The sequence below is a fragment of the Meleagris gallopavo genome, chromosome 3 (assembly GCF_000146605.3).
Source record: "Meleagris gallopavo isolate NT-WF06-2002-E0010 breed Aviagen turkey brand Nicholas breeding stock chromosome 3, Turkey_5.1, whole genome shotgun sequence".
In the NCBI taxonomy this organism is placed as follows: domain Eukaryota; kingdom Metazoa; phylum Chordata; class Aves; order Galliformes; family Phasianidae; genus Meleagris; species Meleagris gallopavo.
The window spans coordinates 42649581-42672298 of NC_015013.2; the positions used below are offsets into that span (position 1 = coordinate 42649581).

Genomic DNA, 22718 nt, shown 5'->3' on the forward strand with positions numbered 1-22718 from the left:
TATATCTCTGAATCTCATCAAGAAGCTATTTTTGCTATGCCTTCATCATTGTTGTTTTCAAAGCATCTTGCAGAAATGAGTGGGTTGCAATTCCAAATGTACTCAAATGCACTCTTAGAGTTTTCAAGTCATTTATTTCATTGGAAATACTCTGTCACAGGAATACTTCTAGGACTGTTGCTCATTTGTCTTATTATAAAATCAGCAGAGTTGTGTTTTAAAGTTTAAATTTGATTAGATTGAAAAATTTATGCATATTTTAAGCTTGAGAACAGAAAATTTTACTTTGAGTCATCTCGAGTAACTCTGCTGGTTTTACTGCAGCCAGACAAATTAAATAAAACGAAATTTGATGTGGAGTAGTGTTCAGATACTCATATTTCCACCTAGGTTCTGCATTTCTCTGTGTTGCTTTTGAGCTCCAGGTAGGAACATGTTTATGTTCTGTTATGTTTACGTGATCTGATTTGCTTATTCTTCATGGAAAATATTATCTGTGGCTAAACTGATACATAAATTGAAAAACTAACTATCATCAACAACAAAAAAATTAAATATTTTGAGTTTTCTGGTGATTTGGAATTTTATTCAGTTCACAATAAAGGACTGAAAGCCCTTTTTTGCAGCCCTTGGGAAAGATGCAATCTTTTTTTCAGAGTGCATCATGAATTCTAGAAGGTTATTGTGATGGTGTAATATGCACATGTAACAGCACATGGAACTTATTGCTTGATTATATTGCTTGTTTCACAAAAATAGTATTATTTGTTAATTTTTTACTTAGTGGCCTCTCAAAAGTAAAAGATGTGACTTTGAATGCAACAGCTGCTGTCTATACCCACTCCAATGTTAAAAATGTGATTGAAAAGACAGAGAGTTTGGCAGATGATGCATCAAGGGTTGTGAATGGCCCTTTGGATTTAGTAAGTATTGATATTAGCATCTTCACTTCCTTATCTTTCTCATTTTGGAATATTTGTTCTGTAGGTGTTTTCACTTGCTGGAGTCTGGATCATCTTGATGGAGGCAGCCTGTCCTGCCTGCTGATATATAGTGTATCCTGAATCTGTGCTCTAAGGCAGTAAGGATACCGGATTTCATGTTCTGTTTGTCTCGATTTCCTCTTTACCTCTCTTGTTTTTATACATGTGATGTACATTTAGCTGGACTGGATATGATTCTGTTTGTCTTTGTCATCAATCATCTGACTTGCATTTCATAGAATCATAAAATGATTTGGTTTGGAAGGGACCTTTAAGATTATCTACTTCTAACCCCTCTGCTATAGGCAGGGGCATCTCCCACTAGAGGACACTTCCAAAAGAAGTGTGTCATTTCTGTATGACTTAAACTCCCTGTCCTTGGTGTGCTCCCTTTTACCTTTAGAGTTATTTAGAGTCTTCTATTCAACTTGTCCCTATTCCACTTCTAAGTATTCACAACCTCAACTATTTTGCTTAGTTGAGAGCATTCAGTAACAAAATGTATTTTATATCACATCTTCCGTTCTCCTGCCTTGCAAAATTATCAGGTTGTTATTATAACGCTAGATTACAAAAACATGATCAGTTAGTTACCTAACATGTTACTGTACATGTTTCCCTCCTTTTATCTCTGCATTTTTTTGTGATTAAATGATTATGATTAAACCCAAGGAAAGAATTGGCAATGTTTTACATTTGTCATTACAGTATTGCCGGAGAGACAAATACATGATATTGCATTCACATGATAGTGATCAAAATAGTCAGAATTATGTGTTTGTTTATTATTTTATCACAAGCTGTCATATACACAGCATGAGTCCTCCTAAGCATTTTTCCAGATTTTCCAGATGGATAAGCGGATTAAAACAACGCTTTAAGACCGGAATTTTGAAATATCTTAAAAGGGCTTAGTGCTGAGAATTTGGCTTTAGAACTGGAACTAAACTAGAAATGTTCCAAAAGGTAACAGTAATCAGTAGCACTGTTCAGACTGGAATTTGGCAGGTTTTATTTCAGTGTCATGCTCTTGAGCAAAACATTACAACTTTTTTATTTATTCTTAGCAAGGTAATAAATAGAATATTATAGACGTGGTGAGACTGTTCAGTAACTTACATTAGATGTCCATAGGCATGTCAGTGTCTTCAGTTGAACTTCTGTCAATGAATGTCTGCCTTTTTTTTTTTTTTCTTCAGCCAGATGAATCTCTCAGTCTTCTTAGCAAAGACACTCTGCAGCTTAGCTCCAAAGTTCAGAATGAAGCTAAAAATCTGAAGAGAAAAAGTAACGGTTAGTTCTATAGAGTTCACATTTACTGCTTCTCTTTCCTTTTCCACAGCCTGTCCTGTGGTAGATTCTTTTTTTTTTTTTTTTTTTTCCAAATGACCTTAAACTAAAGCACAATATTGTATATAAATACGCATACATTTTTGTACTATTGAAATTAATGTTGTACTCAGAACTCATATATTTTACATTTTTTGGTAAGAATATAATTTTGTTTGGTAAACATTTAAAAATTTGATCTTTACTATACCTACTTTGTCTCCAAGTAGTGCTGTCTTTAGATGTCTGTTTTTCTGAATGCTGTGAATGAAGGCAGTAGGGATTGCACAGCAGGTGAAGTACAAACATATTTCTTGAAGAAATACATTCATTCAGTTTAATTTAATAAATCATGGATTACACAGTTCTGTAGGGTGATGTTCTTAAATCATAATCATTTTTTTCCTATTCCTTCTATGTACTTGAAATACAATAACAAGCTGGATTATTTCTTTCTGTTTGTAAAAAGTGCCTTTTGGATCAGAGTCCCTCTATAAATTACGATATCCTTTTAATTTGTTATCACTCCAAAAAGATCAGCAAAGCTTTTGAACCTGCACCATGGAAGTGCAAAACGTTTTGAACACAGACTTTGTTTAGGTGCAGAGTCTGACCCTAAGGGAAGTTTTGAACAAAATTGGACAGAACGTGAATGGTTCACAGAGATAAACTGTAACCATAAAATGACCTTTGCTCTTGATATCTAAAGTTTTACACAGATATATACATCTTACATAATTCAGATTAACTGAATGCACACTTTTTTTTGTTCTGTATACTTTTATTTTTAGTGACGGAATTCCACAAACATCTCAAAAATAATTAAAAGAAAAATTACCTTGAATGGTTCCTGTTGTATTTCAAGAAAAATGTTAAGAACATAATAGAAATTATAAGGGTTCACCATCTTTGAATAATTTTAATTTATAACTCTGTCCTGACTATATTTCTGGTTTGAATTTGCCAGAAAGGATAACTTTGCATGATACAGTGCCCACAGGAGCTTATCTGAGCTTACTGCATTCAGTTCACATTTCTGTTTTTAAAATGCATTTTTTTGTTAAAGAAGATAAAAAAGTTCCATGTGCTTACATAAGTGAATGTTTATTATCTCTGTATGTAGGACTCACGTGGATTGTATCTTTGTTTTTTTAGTGCACAGAAAAATCACAGTTATTTCTTCCAACAGGCCTTTTATCTGAATTGAATGGATTGAGCAAAAAAGTAGAAAAGATTCAGGAAAGTACCGTTAAAATTGTCAACCAGCTTAATGATTCCCTGTTGGCACTGAAAGCGTTGCCTAATGGTAAGTGAAACCAGTACTTATATACTCCTTATTGCAGAACATTCTAGTACAATCATAATACAGTCTTGTTTATCATCTGATGGGAGAGACATAAACAATAAACTAGACCGGAGACTCTTTTAGCTAACAAAGAATGTTTTCTGTTTTTTAGTAAGCCTCTAAAGCATAACTGAGTTTTGATATAAGGCCCATAGTCTGATTCTCATTTTACCCTGCTGTAAATCAGATGGGGATCTGAAAGCAATGGAATTACACTGGTATGAGAAGAGAATGAAGTCCTAGTATATTTAACTGCACATGGGGAGAAACTCTTAGATGAACCTGTGAGGTTTTTCTTTCTTTCAATAGTTTGTTTCAAAATTGTTTGTATTGTACTATGAAACTTATCTGTATCTAAATGTTTTCTTATTGTAAATGCTGACTTCATTTACCGAATTAAATGTCCTTTCTGTGTATTTCCAAAACAAAACAAATCCTTTAAAAAAACAAAACAATATTTTGAATAAAGGAAAGACCTAGAGTTTGTAGAATTTAATAGAAAAAACATCTTTTGTATTGTGAAGAGAGGAGGATATGATATACTTTATCAACTGTATTTGTTGTTTAAAAAGTAGAAGAAACTTTGTAAAGGCCTCCTGCATTGGTTTTATTCTATGACCAGATTAGAACATTAAGAACTAAAATACCTATTTTGTAGTTCAAGCTCTTAACTCGCGTTAAAGAATGATAAAATTACGCTGGGTATTATTTGCAGGATGCTATGTGACGTAAAGCCAAACACTGTCAATTAAAGTATCGTTTAAAATTTTAGGATGGGTCTCCTTAACTCACAGGTTAACATTGTTCAATTTCAGGTTTGAGTTATTTCTTGAAATAGTCCATTTTTATCTGGACAGAGATTAATGGATGGTGGTGTTGTCCTCTGCCTTGGGTCCCTGCAGACCTAAACACACTCTTCTGTGACAGTTGAGTCCCAGTATTCCTGGCATAGGGAGTGTAAGGGACAGGCTGAGAATGGGAGCAATGTGCTTGCTGTATACATGCTCATGGCCCAAAGCAGAATGTAACAGACCTGCCTGTTTTGTTGTACATTCTATTATTTATATACGTATGTATTGTTTATATATGTATATATATGTGTATATTACTATTGTGTCTGCACACCACACTGATAATTATATCCATTTCTATATCACCTGTCTGCACGCTACATTGATAATTATATCCATTTCTATATCACCAGCTTGCAAACATTTACTGTGTTTTTAGATCAGGGCCATAGCTATGTCCATTTCTCAGCTTGCTAACTGAGTAAGAGGAGTTGCAGCAACCTACTCCAGCACCCCAGTTTCACAGAAGTTAAAATTCCTACACTGTGAGCCATGGGGCATTCAACAGCTAGGCAAAGTTAGATCATGGTCAATCTTGGTTTGGAGCTCCCCTCACAGACTGAATATACAAAGAGCTGGAAACATAACTCTTAGTATGAAAGGAATGCAACTGGCAGCATTTCTAATATTCTGATTATGTAAATAAATGTGTTGTTATTAAACAGGTCAAGCATTTATTACTCTGTGAAAGCTGTGACTTTTTTAATCTGTGAACTGCCACTGTGTTTCAGGTACAAGGAAATACATGCTGGAGGTGAAAGAGCTGGCTGTGTCTGCAAACGTCAGCACTATGGTGGGTTTAAACCACTTTGGAGATTTCAGTCAAAAGCTGCTGAATGCTTCATCTACATTGTCCCAAGTTAATGGCACATTGAGGAAAACCAGTGAGCTTATAATTGATTCATCAAAAGCTGGTAGGTTTACTGCTTCATTGCTCTCCAGAAATGTCACTGCTTGCAAAAGTAATACTAATATTCAAGTTTAATAGGCATTAAATATAAATCTGATAGACTGAAATATTCCTCCTAATTCAATAAGAATGTGCTTACTTTTCAGTAGTTCACTAGAGGAGTCTCATGGAATGCCTTTAAGTATGCGTGTTCTTTACTGATGTTTAAAATTGCCAAAAAGAAAAAAAAAGATCAGAAACAGGCCCCCTTGTTTAAGTATTTTAGTGTTTCTTTTCCAATCTACCTCAATATTCCATTTATGTTTTGGTAGCAATCACAGCTGAAAAACAAGTTAAAGAAGTTGAAGCACAAGCGAGACTTTTACTTGATAGGCTGAAACCTCTGAAAACACTAGAAGAGAATCTGAGCAGAAATTTGTCTGAAATTAAAGAGCTCATCAGTCAAGCCCGGAAACAAGCAGCATCTGTGAGTACCATCACTGCAGATTTAACTGGCTTCACTTTCACCTTTAACACAGAAAGTTGTTTGAGATTAAGAACATAATATTTACCTTGAAGGTTACTTGGTTGTTCTGGGATCTCACTGAAATTGTAGAGCACTGACTGATACTAAAATAATTACTTGCAGGGCTGTTGGTGTATTTTATAGTTTTAGCTTCTTGTTTCCTCTATCACTTGTGAGTTTTTCTGAACAACAAGCAGTATCTTATTATTTTTAATATTTTTATTATTATTTTTTTCTATTTCCTTTTGTTTCTTATTAAAATAATGGAATGAGAAGTGTTAGAAATCATTCATGGAGATACTTAATGAGCAGGAGACAGGTGAAAAGATGGAGCTGCCATGTGTTTAGGACAAGATGTTAATTTCTAGTCTTATTTTAGAGACTGATGTGAGAAGCTTCCATGCATCGTCAAGTATAATTACAATTTTTTTAGTAAGAATGTGGATTCTGTCTAAATTTGCCATGTATCCCCTACCATGTTGTCGTCTTTGCAAGAAGTTGCTGTGCATCCAGAATACTTGGAGACAAATAACATTAATTTTTTAAAGATCTGCTTCCCCCTTAAAAACAATGAAAGTAAATCAACTGTACTATAGACCTCAGTGAAATGTGAGAAAGATATAAAATTGACTTCGCACTCAGTAACTTCTAGTATGTCTTTGACTTTAATGTGCTCATATTCTGTAAGTTTTAGGGAAGTTTTTTTTTTAAAAAAACCCTCTTTCAGTTCTTTCTGAAATCTTAATTTTATGGTTATTGTATCCTTGTTACTGTCTGTTGAAGCTTAATGAATCCAGTGTAGAACAGAGGGAGCATTGTAAACTACAGAGGTTCCTAGAAGGATGAAAAGAAATAAAGCAAAATTTTCTTTACATTTTTGAGAGTTGATGTTTTATGGGTATCTTTTGTTTTCTAAGTTAAAGTTCACTAAACAAAAGAAACTTTATATATCCATCTCACACATCTGCACACACGTGCACTATGTATTTAGTTACTACAGGTGTGTTCAATGGGTTGGATGAAATTGAGGCTTCTCTGTTGTTACATGGTGTGTCTTTATAATCTGATATTATTACAGTGGCTTTTACTCATATGTGGGCTTTTGACACAAGATTTATTGTTATTTTCTCTGGTATTTTGGATAGCTTTGTCTAATGCCCTCAATTTTTGTAATTGGATAAGTGAATTTATTTCTTCTCCATTTCTGTATCTTTTTTTGCTGAGAGATTAAGAGATTAAGATCTAACCCCTGTAACAATACTTCGGTCACATAGAAGTATCTGAAGAAATCTTTTGCACTGGTTGTTGAGAAACTAAGTACATCTTCTAGAAACATACACTCTGTACACTGAAGCTTGTTTAGATTCCATTTCATCTTTTCACCCCCAGATTAAAGTTGCAGTATCAGCAGACAGAGATTGTGTTCGTGCCTACCAACCCCAGATTTCATCTACAAATTACAACTCTTTAACCCTTAATGTGAAAACTACTGAACCGGATAACCTCCTTTTCTACCTGGGTAGCAATGGAAAAGTAAGTTTCCTGTATGCGTTCACTGAAGTTGATGGTAGTCAAATACTTGAATGGCTGTATGTGGTTTTTTTTTTCTACTTGACTTCAAACTAAGTACCCAAATGAGGCTTTAGATGGTTCCACAGAGATCCTCAAAGGTAGAGAATAAAAACATCTGATTTGTTATCTTGCTTCTTAGGCATGCAAGGAATCTCTACTTTCCTTTTCCCATTCTGTACTTTAACTCATGGAGCATAACACTGTGTGATGCTTTTATAGAGCGTGCTGGAGTACGTCAAGCATTTTGACTGTTATCATAAAGAAAGAATTTGACTTTGGCCCTTATGCTTCCACACAGATAAAGGAACATGGTAGTGGAGTGTCACATTGCCTCCCTCTTCCTTCCCTCTATACTTCTAATAGATACACAGCTGTGTACAGTGCACGTGTTAATACTTTTTCACAGACTGTTAATACTTTTTCAAACTGATAGGTAGGTCTGTTTGCATGTATTTATACATGTCTACAGATGTGTGTGGAAACACTGTATCACATCTTGATATGTCTATAAGAAAGATATTCAGTTAGCTATATATGAGCTGATTTTTTTTTTTTATTTCATTACATGTTTTTCTTTCACTCATCTTCTTTTGCTAAAACTATTCACTAGGGATTTCACTAAAAGTAACTCCAGTGATTTAGGAACGGGAATTTAGTAAGATTCTAGAAGTTACATGTTAAAATTAAATGCACTAAACAGAAACGTGTTCAATGTGATGTATTAAAATAAGGGCTGTTTTTTTTCAGACAGACTTCCTTGCTGTGGAGATGCGGCGTGGTAAGGTAGCTCTTCTTTGGGATTTGGGCTCAGGATCAACAAGAGTAGAATATCCTGATTTTCAAATTGACAACAACAAATGGCACAGAATACATGCAACCAGGTAGTTAAAATGTAAATTGTATAAATACTGAAGGTCTAAAGGGGCAATCAGAAATAAGTTCAGTGGAAACTGAATGTCTTTTTAAAATAAATCACTGTATTTTAGAAGCATCATAAGCCACACAAACTATCTGGTGAGTTTTTCAGTGACAAGATGTTTGTTATTCTTAAAAAGTTGGTAGAATGCATTGATTAAGCTGGATGATTTCTAAAGCCATTTATTATTTGTAATTGATAGGTTTGGAAAAACAGGTACACTCAGCATAGAGGAAATGAACTCCAATCAGAAGTCTTCACCTAAATCTGCAACCTCTCCAGGGACAGCTAGCATACTAGATGCTAACAAATCAACACTAATGTTTATCGGAGGACTTGGAGGGCAAATTAAGGTTAAATTCTACTGTTGGCATTCTGTGAAATGTTTTTATCATGTTTGAAGTGCACCTTTCATTTAGTAATAATTGCATAAATTGGCTACGTCATAAAGAATTGACAGGCAAACTAAACATAAGGCAAAGATGCCATAACAATATTCTTTAGTAATCTGAAGTTAATTTTGCCTGGGAATTTTTACCTAAATTGTTCATCAGGGCAGGCAGTGTGTACATATATGATGCATAGATATTGCACATTGAATTTTTTTTGGTTCGTTCTTCTATGGCTTGTTTTAGATTGCCATTTTTTATGCAATAAAGATTGTAAGTAGTTCAAGGCTGTAGTTACTTACTTGCTGCAGAACAGATCTATTATGATTTAAATAGTAGTTGTTTCCAATTATGCTAAAATACGTTCTTTTATGACTTATATCTAACAAATTTAGAGTTGAATGGAAAAAAACCTAAAATTTACCTGTTTAATTTTCAGGATACTTAACATTAGTTGTATTCATGAAGTATTTCTTTTTTTGCAGAAGTCACCTGCTGTTAAAGTAACACATTTTAAAGGGTGCATGGGAGAAGCATCTCTGAATGGAAAATCTATCGGTCTTTGGAACTACATAGAAAGGGAGGGCAAGTGCAGTGGATGTTTTGGAAGGTATTTTTGTCTTGCTCTTTTCTTTTTAAATATATTTTGTCTTTTATATGTATAACATATATTTCTGTTCCAGATAAAAATGGTGAACTCAAACAAAAAGTGCAGTGTTATATTGATCATTAACTTACAATTCTGTAATGTTAATCTGGATGTGTCAGTAGTGTCAAATAATTTAACTGCATGAAATTTTATTGGTTATTAATGCCTACTTTTTCAGAAAAGTTCTATGGCTGAGGTCTGCTCTGTGCAGTAAAAGTTGGGAACTGCCTGTAAACCAAAGCGTTCTGAAATATTTGCTTTCCAGTAATGCAGAGTGAAAGAAAATTGTTATTTTTTCAGTAACAGCGTAAAGTACTCTTATTAAAAGTCCATAGCAAAATTGTAGCCACTGAGCTTGCTACCATTCCTATAATCATTATGAAAGGAGATTGCAGTCAGTTCTATTTTTATATTTAAGGAATTGCAAAAAAATATGCTTGACTGTATTCCCTTTTGCAGAACATTTCATGTAGAAACAGCAGAGGGTGCTGCTTGATTGTATGTGACATTTCCAAGAAGTACTATAGTACAGGAAAAGAGGCTAATAGAAATTTATTATAAGTGCAATTACATAAAGCTTTTTTATAAATGTATGACATGTCTAAAGTTAGAGGCTGTCATAATTTCTTTCCCTTAAGGGATTGTTGTTTTCCTTTCATATATCATATATTTTTATCTTGTTTGCATCCTTCCCCATGGCTAAATTACTCTTGATATTCTATAATGAAAGTGGTCTTTGGCTGGGATCCTTCAGTTATTCATAACACCACGCTTCAAATTGCTTTTCACATTTCCTAATCACACTGCCTAGGGCCTGCACCATCTGATCAAACTTTTCTTATTTTATATTAAAATGACTGGAAGAACACAAATCCTCAGCTAACGTTTTAGCTTTTTTTTTCCCCCCGTTCCATAGCCCACAGGATGAAGACACTTCATTTCATTTTGATGGCAGAGGATACTCAGTTGTTGAGAAGGCACTTCGCTCAACAGTGACTCAGATAATAATATTCTTCAGCACATTTTCACCTAATGGGCTACTCCTGTATCTTGCATCAAATGGCACTGTAAGGAAAAGGATCACTCTTAAGCTGTCAGAAACTGTGTTTAGATCACTTCATAATTCCTTACTTTCTCTTATGTCCACTTTCTATTTACATTTATTAAAACAAGTTATAATCTTTACACTGATTATCGCCTGTGATGGACGCCATGAGTAAAAGAACAAAAGACAGAGATCCTTAAGGTTACACCTTAGAACAAATATTAACGTGTAATGGAATATTTACATGCAATGAAAATAATTATTCATTTATTTCAATCCCGAGAGTAAAATTAAGGATAGTTTAACTAAAAACAAGATCAAGAAGCAGCAGGGACGACAAACTAGTTTTTTCTTTTTCCTGCTGGAGAAGCCTTGACAGGATGTAAAATCTTTTGGAACTGAACTTGCAGAAGAATATATTATTGAATAATCTTATTTGAATTAAATCCATGAGATGTGAATTCAGCAAACTGAAATAAAAAACTCAGCTTCCAATAGCAGCATAAACTAGTCCCATCTCCAGACCTTCACTGTCATGTCATGCAGTTTACCACCTACTTTTCCTGGAGGACAAAGCTTTGTTCAGATACAAATTGTTCTGGAGGCTCTACATAATTCATTTGATTCATTATGTACTCACTGCCTGAGTACATTGCACAGTGATACGTGACTTAAATTTTACAGTGTAGAGAGGGCACTTCTAGAATGAAGCAGACTTTTTTTTACTTCTGTTGATGTGAATAAACATGTAGAATCTATTTGCATCTTGCAGAAAGAACATTATATTGTTTGGTTATTATGCTAACAGTGAAATCAAATTACTCTCAATCAAAAACAAGAAAATCAATTGTGACATTTGTTATTTAAACTTTTGTCTGCTGAGCAATTCAGCTTGCTGATTCATTTAAGTAAGAATAACAATAAAACAAAACAAAGGATATAAATCTTTTTGTGGTATGTGGAATTTAATTTTCCTAAATATAGCAAAGATGAGCTTAAGAAATAGTCTATAGGAGTTACCAACCCTTTTTCATACACAAGGTCATACCTGCTAAATATGCATATTTCTGGAAGATTTTTGTTTCCTGTAATTGAATCGGGTTTTTGTTTTTTTTTTTTTTTTTCTTTCTTTTTTCCTGCCAGAGAGATTTCTTGTCCCTTGAGCTTGTTGATGGCAAAGTGAGACTGGCTGTTGATCTAGGTTCAGGACCTCTTGCTCTGACAACAGAAAATCGTTACAACAATGGAACGTGGTATAAAATTTCATTCAGTCGGAACAAGAAGCAAGGTAAGCTACAGGCTGAATAAACAAGTCTCTGTCCATTTACAATCAGAAATATCTAGGGGTTCCAGAAGAAGCATCAGCACAACCAAATCTGGATGCTTACAGAATTTCTTTAGCTGCAACTTCTGCATTACTTCACTGAAGTAAGACAGGAGAAAGGCAGCAATGAAAATCTAGTGCTGGATTTGCCACATCTTATAAAGAACAGGTAGTGCAGCAGCTGCCAGAACACATGTATTAATAGCCCTTAAACAGTAAGAAATCTTTGTCTAAGTCTGTATATTAGGGAGCATGTGTTTTGCATTTTTTATAGTAAATTGTACAACAATTTTGGGGCCTATGATTGGAAAGTAATGCATTACAAGGGAAGTAATGCATTGCAAGTGATATATGTGAACAGCTATAACATATTCTCAAATATATCTTTTCCTGTAGACTTTTCCAGATTTGGTTTTGGCAGAGACAAATAAATGAGAATAGCAGAACAGCTGGAACTGCAGTATATGTACTCACTCTAATAATAAGATTGACTATATGCGTTTGACGCAATAAGTACATTTTCCTTTATTAGAAACAAGATTGCCAAAATGGAAGAATGCATGTTAGTATCCTTCTCTAGGTCTCTACTCTTTTCTTTGCAGGAATGCTGGCAGTCATGGATGCATATAACCTTAATTACAAAGAAACGAAGCAAGGAGAAGCACCTGGTGTTGCCTCAGACTTGAATCGCTCTGATAAGGACCCAATCTTCATTGGTGGGCTGCCGAGATCAAGGGCTGTGAGGTAAAGTGTGCATTCACTTCTCCTCCTTTGCTAAGACACCTGTAAGCAGAGAGAAGGACTTGAACAAAATCTGACGTTCCGCTGATGTTAGTTGAAATCAGTGAAGTTTGAAGCCTTGCTTCAAACTTGGTTATTTGTTCCTCACCCTTAGGCTCTACCATGGGGCTTTTCACAATAGTTTGGGAAGAGAACTGTTTGTTTTCCCCTGCGTGGATGATTTCCACAGCAGCAGCTGCCACAGCAGCCTGGAACAATGCTTCTCTGACCTTTACCTGTATGAGCCTTGTGCTTTCCAGCTGTCATTTATGGACAAAATTGCACTTCAGGTTGAGAGTTCTACTTCAGAAAGGAATTCTTGTAATTCAGTTTTGAAACTTATAACAGGTGAGAACTAAACGTAGTTTTTTTTTTTTTTTAATTCTGCACATAGTTTATAGCTGGTCTCTAGTTAATACTTTCTATCTTGTACATTCCTGCTGAGCTTGTAAAGTGGCCTCACAAACATGACTGAAAGAAAAACTAATTAAATTATCTGCATTTTCTTGACAGTGAGGTAAATTCTAGGACAATATTTATCTCTGTATATTTATTGCTCTCGGATGCAAACTTGAATCTTAGTTGGCACAGCAGCACGAGGGATTATGGCAGGAAAAGTTTACATTTTTCTGACTTAAATCTGGAACCAAACTATTGTTGTCCTCCAGATTTGAGAAGTGAAAAACAACTGCTACATTTACTCTCACACAAAAGCCATCATGTTTCAGCTGGAAATTCAACTGGGAGTTTTGGAAAATGGCCTGACCTGTCAACACAGCACTAACACTTACATGTTTCCATTTGAGTACAGTGCTATCTGATTCTTTTTCAGATTAGAAATACCATCTAATAAGAAACCCAAAATAGCCCCCTTTTTACTTACACTGGGCTGACTGTGTTCTTTTTTGTATTGAAGAGAGAGGAATCTTTTCTTCCAGGAGATTCCAAATGCTGTTCATTGGAAAAAAAAAAAAAGCCTTGTTTTGTCTTTCAGGAAAGGTCTTAATAGTAGGATGTATGTGGGATGCATCAAGAATCTGGAAATATCCCGTTCAACCTTTGACTTGCTTAGAAATTCATACGGAGTAAGAAAAGGCTGTGTATTGGAGGTAGGAGACTTGGAAGTTTTATGATCTGATTCTTAGTGTTGTTGAACAATGAATAGTAATGTTTATGAAGGAATATAGTGAGTTGAAATTGTCTTGTCTTGAAAAATTCTAGGCAAATTAATATATATTTGAAATTATTTTTTCTTACTGGGTGCAACAGCAAGACAAAGTCAGTAATTATTTCTCTTATTTGTAAAATAGCCTATTCGTAGCGTGAACATCTTGAACAATGGATATATTGAGTTGGAACCTAAGTCCTTAAGTCCAGAATCAGAACTGATGGCAACTTTTGCTACAAAGAACAGCAATGGTATTATCCTTGCTGGACTTAGTAGGGGACTGGAGAAGCGACGACGCAGACAAGCACATTTGGCAAGTACTGAAAACAAACACTTTTTAGTTTTGTTTTTGTCATTTCTACTTCAAAATATCACATCAAATTTATGTGCCTGTAATTTGAAAAGAAAAGAAAAAAAGAAAAAAAAGGGGCCCTGAGCTCAGAGAGGGTAGAAGGACAAAGAGTACAGAGATTGTAGAAGGATGGAGGTAAAGGATCTGTTAGCAGAGAACAGTTGCAAAGATCCAGAGTAGTTTTTAAACAAACAAACAAACAAACCTGCACATGAAATAAATTGAAAATTATTTTCCACTTTTGTTAGTCAGAATTACTTACTGAAGCATTTGCAGTGAACGAAGAACTCATATCTGACTGGCTGTTCTAAAGCTCCTAGAAGTCAGTGTCGAAGTGTTAGCAGGAATGCTAACCTGCCCCTTTCTATTTCCTTCCTCTAAGCAGGGGTGTGTGTGGGTAAAAACAATCCCCTGGATTTTTACTGTGACCAGAGAAATTTTTCATGCCTTCTATTAGAAGGCTTTGCATTCTGTGAGATGCTGATACATGCCTACTAGTCTTTCTGTTTCATTACAGTTTGTTTAAAAGAAAGCTAGAGGTAAATTTTCCATACTATATTCTGTTTAAACAGTGATGAATGAGTAACAGAAAACTGAGTTGTAGTTAAAAAATAACTTTCTGATTAAATCCACAGCCCTTCTTTTCCATTATGCTGATTGATGGTCATCTTGCAGTGCATGTTAATGCTGGAGATAGAGCAAGTACTAGAAAAGTAATTGTTAGGTCTGCTAATGGAACATACAGTGATGGACAAGAACACTCTGTCATCCTAATTCGGAATAAGAGGTACATATGACTGCAAACAGTTCTACCTGTTTAATTATTGTATGCCCTTGTCAGATCACTGCAATCTTTGAGAAGCTGCCTTTGAGAGCTCATTAGGTGGAATAATCATGTTGTGTTTTTCTGCTTTTATTGGAGGTGTTCTGATTTATATGGTAATTGTATACAGCACACAGCCACTGATTAAATTGTATTTAAAAGCTCTCAAAATCTCCAGGCAGCTTGGCCACTTGAGTGAAGTATGCTTAATAGTATTAGAAAAAAATATAGCTGTCAAAATAATTTGGAAAGATACTCAACAAAACTCTAATCTATACTGTTAAAAATTATCTAAAGAAGATCTTCTAGTTTTTTTCTTCTGGGTGTTGAAGGAATTACTGAAGTTATGGAATCTTACTTCTTAAAACAGCATATTTCTTAGGATGAAAAGAATGTTTCTGATATGAAAATCCCTGAGGCCCTTGTTGAATGTTTTCTCTACTTTATCTTTTTAGAATCATAACTGTACAGGTGGATGAAAGTAATCCCTCAGAACTGAAGCTTGGTTCATCAGCAGAAATGAGCCCCATGAACATTTCCAACTTCTATGCTGGTGGCATCCCTGCAGGAGAGGGCTTCTTCGGGCTAAAAATGACTGGCTCCTTTTATGGCTGTATCAGCAATCTTATTTTTAACAAGGAGTAAGTCAGAGTGGTAACTTCCATGTTCTGGGAAATTGAACAGTAATTAGTGCTCTCCTGGCACTGTTAATTTGTCTTTTTTTTTTTTTAAACATAAGGCAAGTGTTATACTAATGACCTGGCATCATAACATGGAGAAAATGAATAGTGATTATTAATAGCTACATTTACAAATAACAGTAAACATGTCCTTAATGTATATATGGATGCTGCGCAAAGTACTGCTCTCTATTATGGTTTCATCTGTACTTATAGGTCCTTCCAAGAATGTTTTCTATTAATATTGTTATATGGGCAGTTATTTGCCTGTTTTTTTGTTGTTGTTGTTGTTGGACTTGATGACTTTAGAGGTGTTTTTTCCCAATCTGAATTATGCTACAGTACTGTGAATCTTTCTGTTGTGAAAGACCTTGTGAAGTACTTTCCATGTTCTTGGGATTTCAGCTCTTAATATGTAGGTTTTTTAAAACACAGACTTTTGGATTTCACCACTTCCATGAAGTATGAACATGTGGATTTGGACAGCTGCTTTTTGTCAGAGAAGCCTAAAGCAGCCATACAGCTAGAAGACATGGAGGTTCAGGCTGAACTACCAGTTCCCATGAGGCCTCCTACAGATACAAAAAAAGTATGTATTACAACAAAGTTCTGTTGCTTCTTTTAGGAAAGTACTCAGGTGAAAGTTGCATTTGTAGCTTTGTGGAAAATTTTCAAAACAAGGACTGCATGTATTTTCTTCTTTTGTAGTATGTAGTAGGAGTAGTCCAGTGAATGCTGATTTGAATTATTTCCTGTGGGGAAAAAAAATATGAGATAAACTTGTGAAGCAGTCAGTTGGCTTTCTGAAAGGGAAATTTAGCTAGATTTATCATGGTTCAGGCAGTAACACTGAAAAGAAAAGTGGAATGATAATCTTTCAGCAGAAGGACTTGATGTTAACTATTATCTTCAGTAAGTTCTTGCCAAGGTAATTCCATGGCGAGATTTGTATTGGCTGAGCAATTTAGCATTTGCATTTTCCTGGTCACACAGATACAGTCTTTGGTCTGTATCAAGGGGGAGGCACAAACCATTATAGTGAGACACAGCACCTTGAATGCAGCTTGTATGGCACCTGTTTCCTCTCACAAACAGTCCCCGTTCCCAAGGCAGCATCACATTTTCCTTCTGCAGTTGCACATCTTCATGATGAAGTGTTTCCAGAGCATCTTGAAATCATTTTTGTGTAGCAAAAGAAAGCAGGATTTTATACATTTCTTACAACTGTGGCTATAAAAAGAAATAAGCTGCCCTTCTTAGAGCTAAAGTATGACTTTGGCTCATACTCTGTTACTCAGCTCTTCATTTCCTAAATCATAACAAAAATGTACATCTCCACTAAATGGGAAAATATTTCTGCTAAGTCCATAAGATTTTAACTGGGATTTTACTGTCTTCTAACATTTATTAGCAAAAGGGCTATCAATTGGGAGAAATGGTTAATGAATATATCTCAAACTATAAACATTTCTTAGAAGAAAAGATTGGTACTGTCCAGGAGACATAGCTTAATCATTAGAACTAGTCCTCTCTGAGCAAAATGACTTGGCTTGAAAGGGTTAGGAGTGTAGCAAATTGATATTACTGTATATTTTGTGGTTATTATGGGGCCCAGTTTTTCTTCTTACAAAGATCAGAATAAGCATTTTGCCATTCAGCACTGCTGGCAAGCAGCTGATACTGTACTTCTTAATAAAGTTCCTTCATTAACAGGTAGCTTGTGCAAAAGATGAGCTGCCTGGTCATGTTCAAGGTGCCCATCAGTTTGGACTTGCCAAAGGCAGCCACTTGACGCTGCACTTCAATCAGACTACTGTCAGGAAAAAGTGAGTATACCTTAATTGCACATGCATATAGTGTGTTATTCTCTAATGAACTACAAGAAGTGTGAGGGTGGCTTTCATGCAGAATCATGAATCATGAGCTTTGAAAATGGCCCTTACCTTAATTTCTGTGATTTCCTCATGGAAGAAAGTATCACAACTACTGCATCATAACGAAATGTCTCCCTCAGGTTTGTGGTCATGAGTTTATCAGAATTCTACATTTTTTTTCCCCCCCCGACTCCTTATTGGTCCCTGCTGCTTTGGGTGAGGCAGATAACATCTTACCCTCACTGGATTTCTGCAATTGTACCTTCCGCATCTGCTTCATTCCCAAGGTCACCAAAGGAGCTAAGACTACTAGGAAGAATCGCTCTGTAGAGACTAATCTGTGTTATGGTCTATGCCAGTCTCATTTTTTTTGAGGCCATCAAAACAAAGCTTGCAAGCCTAAGTTCTTTCAGCTTACAAAGCCTTTGTAAGCATAGGGAAAAGAATCCTTTCCTTTCCTTAGCCCTTACATTTTAACTACTGAATATAAGAACATTGCAGAGGTTTGATGCTATGCAGTCCTAACCTAGCATTTCTATAATATATAAGTTGCTTTTCCATTAATTACTTTTGGGGTTCCAGAGTGCAGAAATTACTCCTCTGTCTTTAGGCTTTCGTCTGTTCTCAGTCTGCCTATTTATATTCCAACAAACCTGGCTAAAAGTAATGAGATTTGTTCCTTCCTTGGGGCAGTAGGCTAGCCTGTAGTCATAAACAGCTGAGCCTGTCCCTCTTAAAACCTGGCTCACTGTATACTTTTCAGATTTCTAACAGATACAGCACTGATTTGTGTTATGAAGTACAGTATTGGTCATGCCTTCACAGAACACGATGCAAATTCTACTTTTCTGCACTTTGTAATAAAAAAAATGCTTTCATAAAGTTAAATTGGTTGAGGCTGTTCTCTACCTCCTGAGCATCTTTTTGTGAGTGCAGAATAAAATATGTATTATTAACACTGAGTTTTTATTGTCTAGGCTTTCTGTCCAGCTGAATCTCAGAACCTTTGCCTCCAGTGGCCTGATTTACTACATGGCTCACCAGAACCAAATTGATTATGCAGCCTTACAGCTTCATGGGGGACAGCTCTATTTTTCATTTGATTTAGGCAAGGGAAGAGCAGTAGCTTCTCACCCTGCCATTGTCAATGATGGAAAATGGCATACGGTAGGTAGTCACCAATTTTATACTCTGTTTTCTCTTCCCTGATGTAACTGGGATGTCTTTTCACTGCCTTTCCTGTATAATTTCAGTGTTGCAAGGGCAAACAGGTTTTAACTCAATCATGAAAACCATTCAGATCAATGCATAATTAATTCCTTTAAAAATTATCATTAGTAATGCATTGATTCCATCCTCCAAGATTCTGAAATTATTTAGGAGTAAAATAGTTCACCCATTGTGATAATAATGCATAATAGTCATCTTCACTGGAGAAGAAACCGAGAGGTCTAAAAATTCTGATCTTTTCCACAGCAAGCTTTCCACGCACTATGCTACCAAAGACTTGCAACTGAATGTGGGACAGGGTGAAACTGTGGCTGTAGAGTTTCTCCTTTCTCCCACTTACCACTTAATGCTTGAGTGCTAAAAGCGCTAATGTTAACAGGGAATCGCCCTGGATTGCGCAAAAAGAGAAAGGTAAATATTTTGAATCACTGGAGGCTGGAGGGAGAGTGTTTCGCATAAGGCAAGTTCTGGGAGGAATTATGGCTGTAGATTTCAAATAGCATGTAGCATGCAGAGCCTTCTGTAGAGAGGCTCTGTGTGACACTCCATCAGCCCAGTTCCTCTGAGCAACCCAGTGACTGTTGGCTCTGGCTTTCTTTGCAAGAAACATCTGTGATGTCCACTTAAGTTTTAAAAGCAGCTCACCACATTAGTTATCTTTAGGGCAGGTGAGGCTGACAGCATTCATCCTGCTAAGCTTCCCTTCGCTTGTTCGTATGTGAAGCCTTACCTCCAGGAAGTGGCTTCTGTGGGATAAAGTGATTGATGACCCAGAGCTGCCACTTTTCCTTGGTGCCTGGGGAATCAGCAGAGTTATTTTTGGTTTTCATATATAACAAGTAGAATAATAAACAACAAGAAGTACCAGAGAAAGAAAACGTGAACCTCTATTAGAGAGTTATAACAAAGATAAACTCTGCTGCCTACCCTGAAGGGAAGAACACTTCAGGATTTAAAGCTGTGTGTTTAAGATTAAGTATAGCTACATAAAAACTCATACTCACACTATCAACTTTATAAGAGATGAAAAGATTCTGTATGAGAGCTCGTCTTTCTTTACGACAAATGGCAAAAAAAAAAATGAACTTTAAACATTTTTTCTGAAATCAAGGCTGAGTCACACCTCTTCACAGCTGAGGATGACTACTGTACCATCAGTTGAAACTAGCATGCTTTCCTGCCAAAAGAAACACCTTTCTTTCCCTTTATACTCCTATCGCTGTACTTCTTTATCCCCTTACCAATCCAAATGTTTATGAAATCTCATGTGGAACCTGATTAGGATTCTGAGTGTGGCTGTGAGTAACTGGAGAAGAATAAATAGTTAGCTGACTTGAGATCAGTTATTATCTCAGCTGCAAGTGAATAATCATTTTCATGCAGAGAAGGCGCTGGATTATGAATGAACAAGGTAGAACTGGAAAGCTTTTTTGGTCATAGCAAACTCAGCACTGCCTATCATAAAACTATTTTAGGAGCGTGTACTCCAGAGAGCTGAGATGGCTCAGCTGGTGGGCAGCAAGTGTTGCAGACAAGCATAGATCTCTACTTTTCCAACTCAGTAACTTACTCATATCCTAAAGCAGTAAGCTAGTGATTTTAAATAGTAGTTGTTAAAACATTAAAAAAACGGGCACAGGGCAAAACATAATCATAGGCCCCTGGGGAAGCAGGAAAGCAGTTTAGGCTGCTCACTTGCATTCTGAAATGGCCTCAGCCTCTGTGAATTTCATGGGATTGACTTAGTATTATAGTGCATGCAAGCAATCTAACCTTTAATAATCGTATTTCTTCCTTGGCGAATGACAACTAGATAACTGACTCAGCTTATGTTTGCATATTCTCATTTTTTCCAGATAAGGACAGAATACGTTAAAAGAAAAGGTATCATCATTGTGGATGGACAAGAATTGGTATCAGTCAGTGCTCTGGGAGATGGCAGCACTTTGGATGTGGAGGGCAAGCTGTATGTGGGAGGACTCCCCTTAGACTACGTGGCGAAGAATCTTGGGAATGTAAGCTTTGGGGAGGGGTGAGGGGGGTTACTGTCTGACAGTATGAAATATTAGAATGGGTATACTGCATCAAACACATTTGGTTCAGTATCCTGTCTCTGATGGGCAAAAAACAACAAAGAAAGAAACAACAAATGACTCTTCACTAAATAAATCTTTCTGGCTTTCTATGGTTTAGTGATTCTAGCTAGAGCTGGAACCTTGTGTTTTATTAATAGCCCTTAATGGGTTTTCTTTTTTTCTATCAACCTCTTTGTTGAAAACAGATAAACAATATAAATTCTTATGTTCAATAGAAGAGAAAAATATGACCTAAAACCTCAGAAATTTTATAACCTAAATCCTGTTGGATTCACATAGAAATTAAATACCTTAAATATCTCCAAAAGGCTGCCTTTAGCTGTTTGAGATTAAAGCATACTTTTTAAGCATGCTTTTAGAAGGTATTTTTTGTCACTGTCCTCCTTGTGCTACCCACTATCGTAAGGAGGATTCTGGTGTTGATAGCTGTGTTTCTCAATTCTGATTATGCTTTCTTCACCCTTGCTTTTTAATTGCATAGTAGGGATAATTTTGAATATGCAATTACTAAAAAGGATAGTGAGAAATTCTAACTAATCTTATTGCTGGATGGAACTCTGTTGATCCATACTTGGAAAGAACCTTAGAAAATCGTGATATGAATTTGCTAAAATGTATTTGAAGTGTCTTTATCTGTTGGGTTTATCCCTTCTTAAATTTAAGAAAATACAGTTCTTTCTGTACATTATGGAGAGCATATATTGTGTTCCTTTGTAAGACACTGTGTGCATTTTCAACCTTATAAAAGTAAATGTAATAAATAAAAATATAATTATGTAAATATTTTAGATCCGGCTGTGTTTTGTTGTTAATTTACAGTAACCTCAGGTGAATTACTAAGACCATAGCAGCAGTTTTTATTATGCATTAATTCCTGCATTTTGGTATGTCTAGGTGACTCACAGTATTCCTGCCTGCATTGGCAGTATGACGATTAACAGCAAGCAACTGGACAAGGAGAGCCCTGTCTCCATCTTTGCTGTGAATAAATGCTATGCAACAGTGCAGGATGGCACATTCTTTGATGGAAGTGGTTTTGCTGCTCTTGGTAAGTGTCATTAGATGGAAGCAGTATCTTAGTGAATTAGTGCCAATGAAAACATATCTGTTTTAGTCCTTGTTGGAAGTATACATAGTTAACATGCCCTGCATACATATTTCTGGGGCCTTTCAATCCATGCTCCCCAAAGTGGCCATTTTTGCATAGGGTCAAAGAGCTGATGACTGGGGAAAGAAGGAGACCTCTTTCTTTTGCAGCAGTCATGTTCATAGAATTAGGCTGAGTTCTGTTAACGTGTATGGAGACAAAAGATGCAGGGGAATTGTGAAGTAATATGAAGGACTACATTTGTTTAAACTCTTGACTCTTTCCCCAGCAAATGAGATAAAATGTTTTAAATCTAAATGAAAGTAATGGAACATATTTGGGAATGTTACTTTTCCAGTCTAAAATGTGAATTTTGATTTTGGATAATTTACTTTGGAAAAATTTTGGAATTTAGTTTGGAAAAACAGAGTTTCTGCAAAATCCTTTTCCAGTACAGTAATTAGTGTGCTTTTTAGGTCTTTTGATAACCACATATGAGTGCTTCTTTGAATTGTGAGTTACAGTTCTTTCATTAGAAGCTTATAACTTCTTTTCAGTCAGAGAAGGTTACAAAGTCCGGTCTGATGTGAACATCACGCTTGAGTTTCGTACTACAGCCATGCATGGGGTTCTCCTTGGAATCAGTAGCGCTAAAGTTGATGCCATTGGATTGGAGATTGTAAATGGCAAGGTAGGCTGCCCTGTGATGGCATACTCATTTCACAAGGCTTGTTAAAAGTGGAAGGGTTGAATGGTTGGGTACCACTAAAGAGTCACCACTGAAATGGAGGTGATAGAGGCAAAATGTCA

General features: G+C 35.8%; 1 protein-coding gene across 1 annotated transcript in view; it reads left to right on the top strand.

The window, feature by feature from the left end:
* LAMA1 (laminin subunit alpha 1) overlaps positions 1-22718 on the top strand; it is a 73987-nt gene that overhangs the window by 46618 nt on the left and 4651 nt on the right. The window contains exons 38-59 of the mRNA XM_010708786.3: positions 785-923; positions 2183-2276; positions 3502-3618; positions 5240-5422; positions 5730-5884; positions 7313-7456; positions 8243-8376; positions 8614-8764; positions 9286-9410; positions 10366-10516; positions 11638-11782; positions 12421-12562; positions 13593-13707; positions 13909-14079; positions 14754-14905; positions 15397-15582; positions 16057-16210; positions 17335-17447; positions 18473-18662; positions 20582-20740; positions 21716-21869; positions 22466-22599. Coding sequence (XP_010707088.1) covers positions 785-923; positions 2183-2276; positions 3502-3618; positions 5240-5422; positions 5730-5884; positions 7313-7456; positions 8243-8376; positions 8614-8764; positions 9286-9410; positions 10366-10516; positions 11638-11782; positions 12421-12562; positions 13593-13707; positions 13909-14079; positions 14754-14905; positions 15397-15582; positions 16057-16210; positions 17335-17447; positions 18473-18662; positions 20582-20740; positions 21716-21869; positions 22466-22599 — 3208 coding nt within the window. The remainder of the gene's footprint in view (positions 1-784; positions 924-2182; positions 2277-3501; positions 3619-5239; positions 5423-5729; positions 5885-7312; positions 7457-8242; positions 8377-8613; positions 8765-9285; positions 9411-10365; positions 10517-11637; positions 11783-12420; positions 12563-13592; positions 13708-13908; positions 14080-14753; positions 14906-15396; positions 15583-16056; positions 16211-17334; positions 17448-18472; positions 18663-20581; positions 20741-21715; positions 21870-22465; positions 22600-22718) is intronic.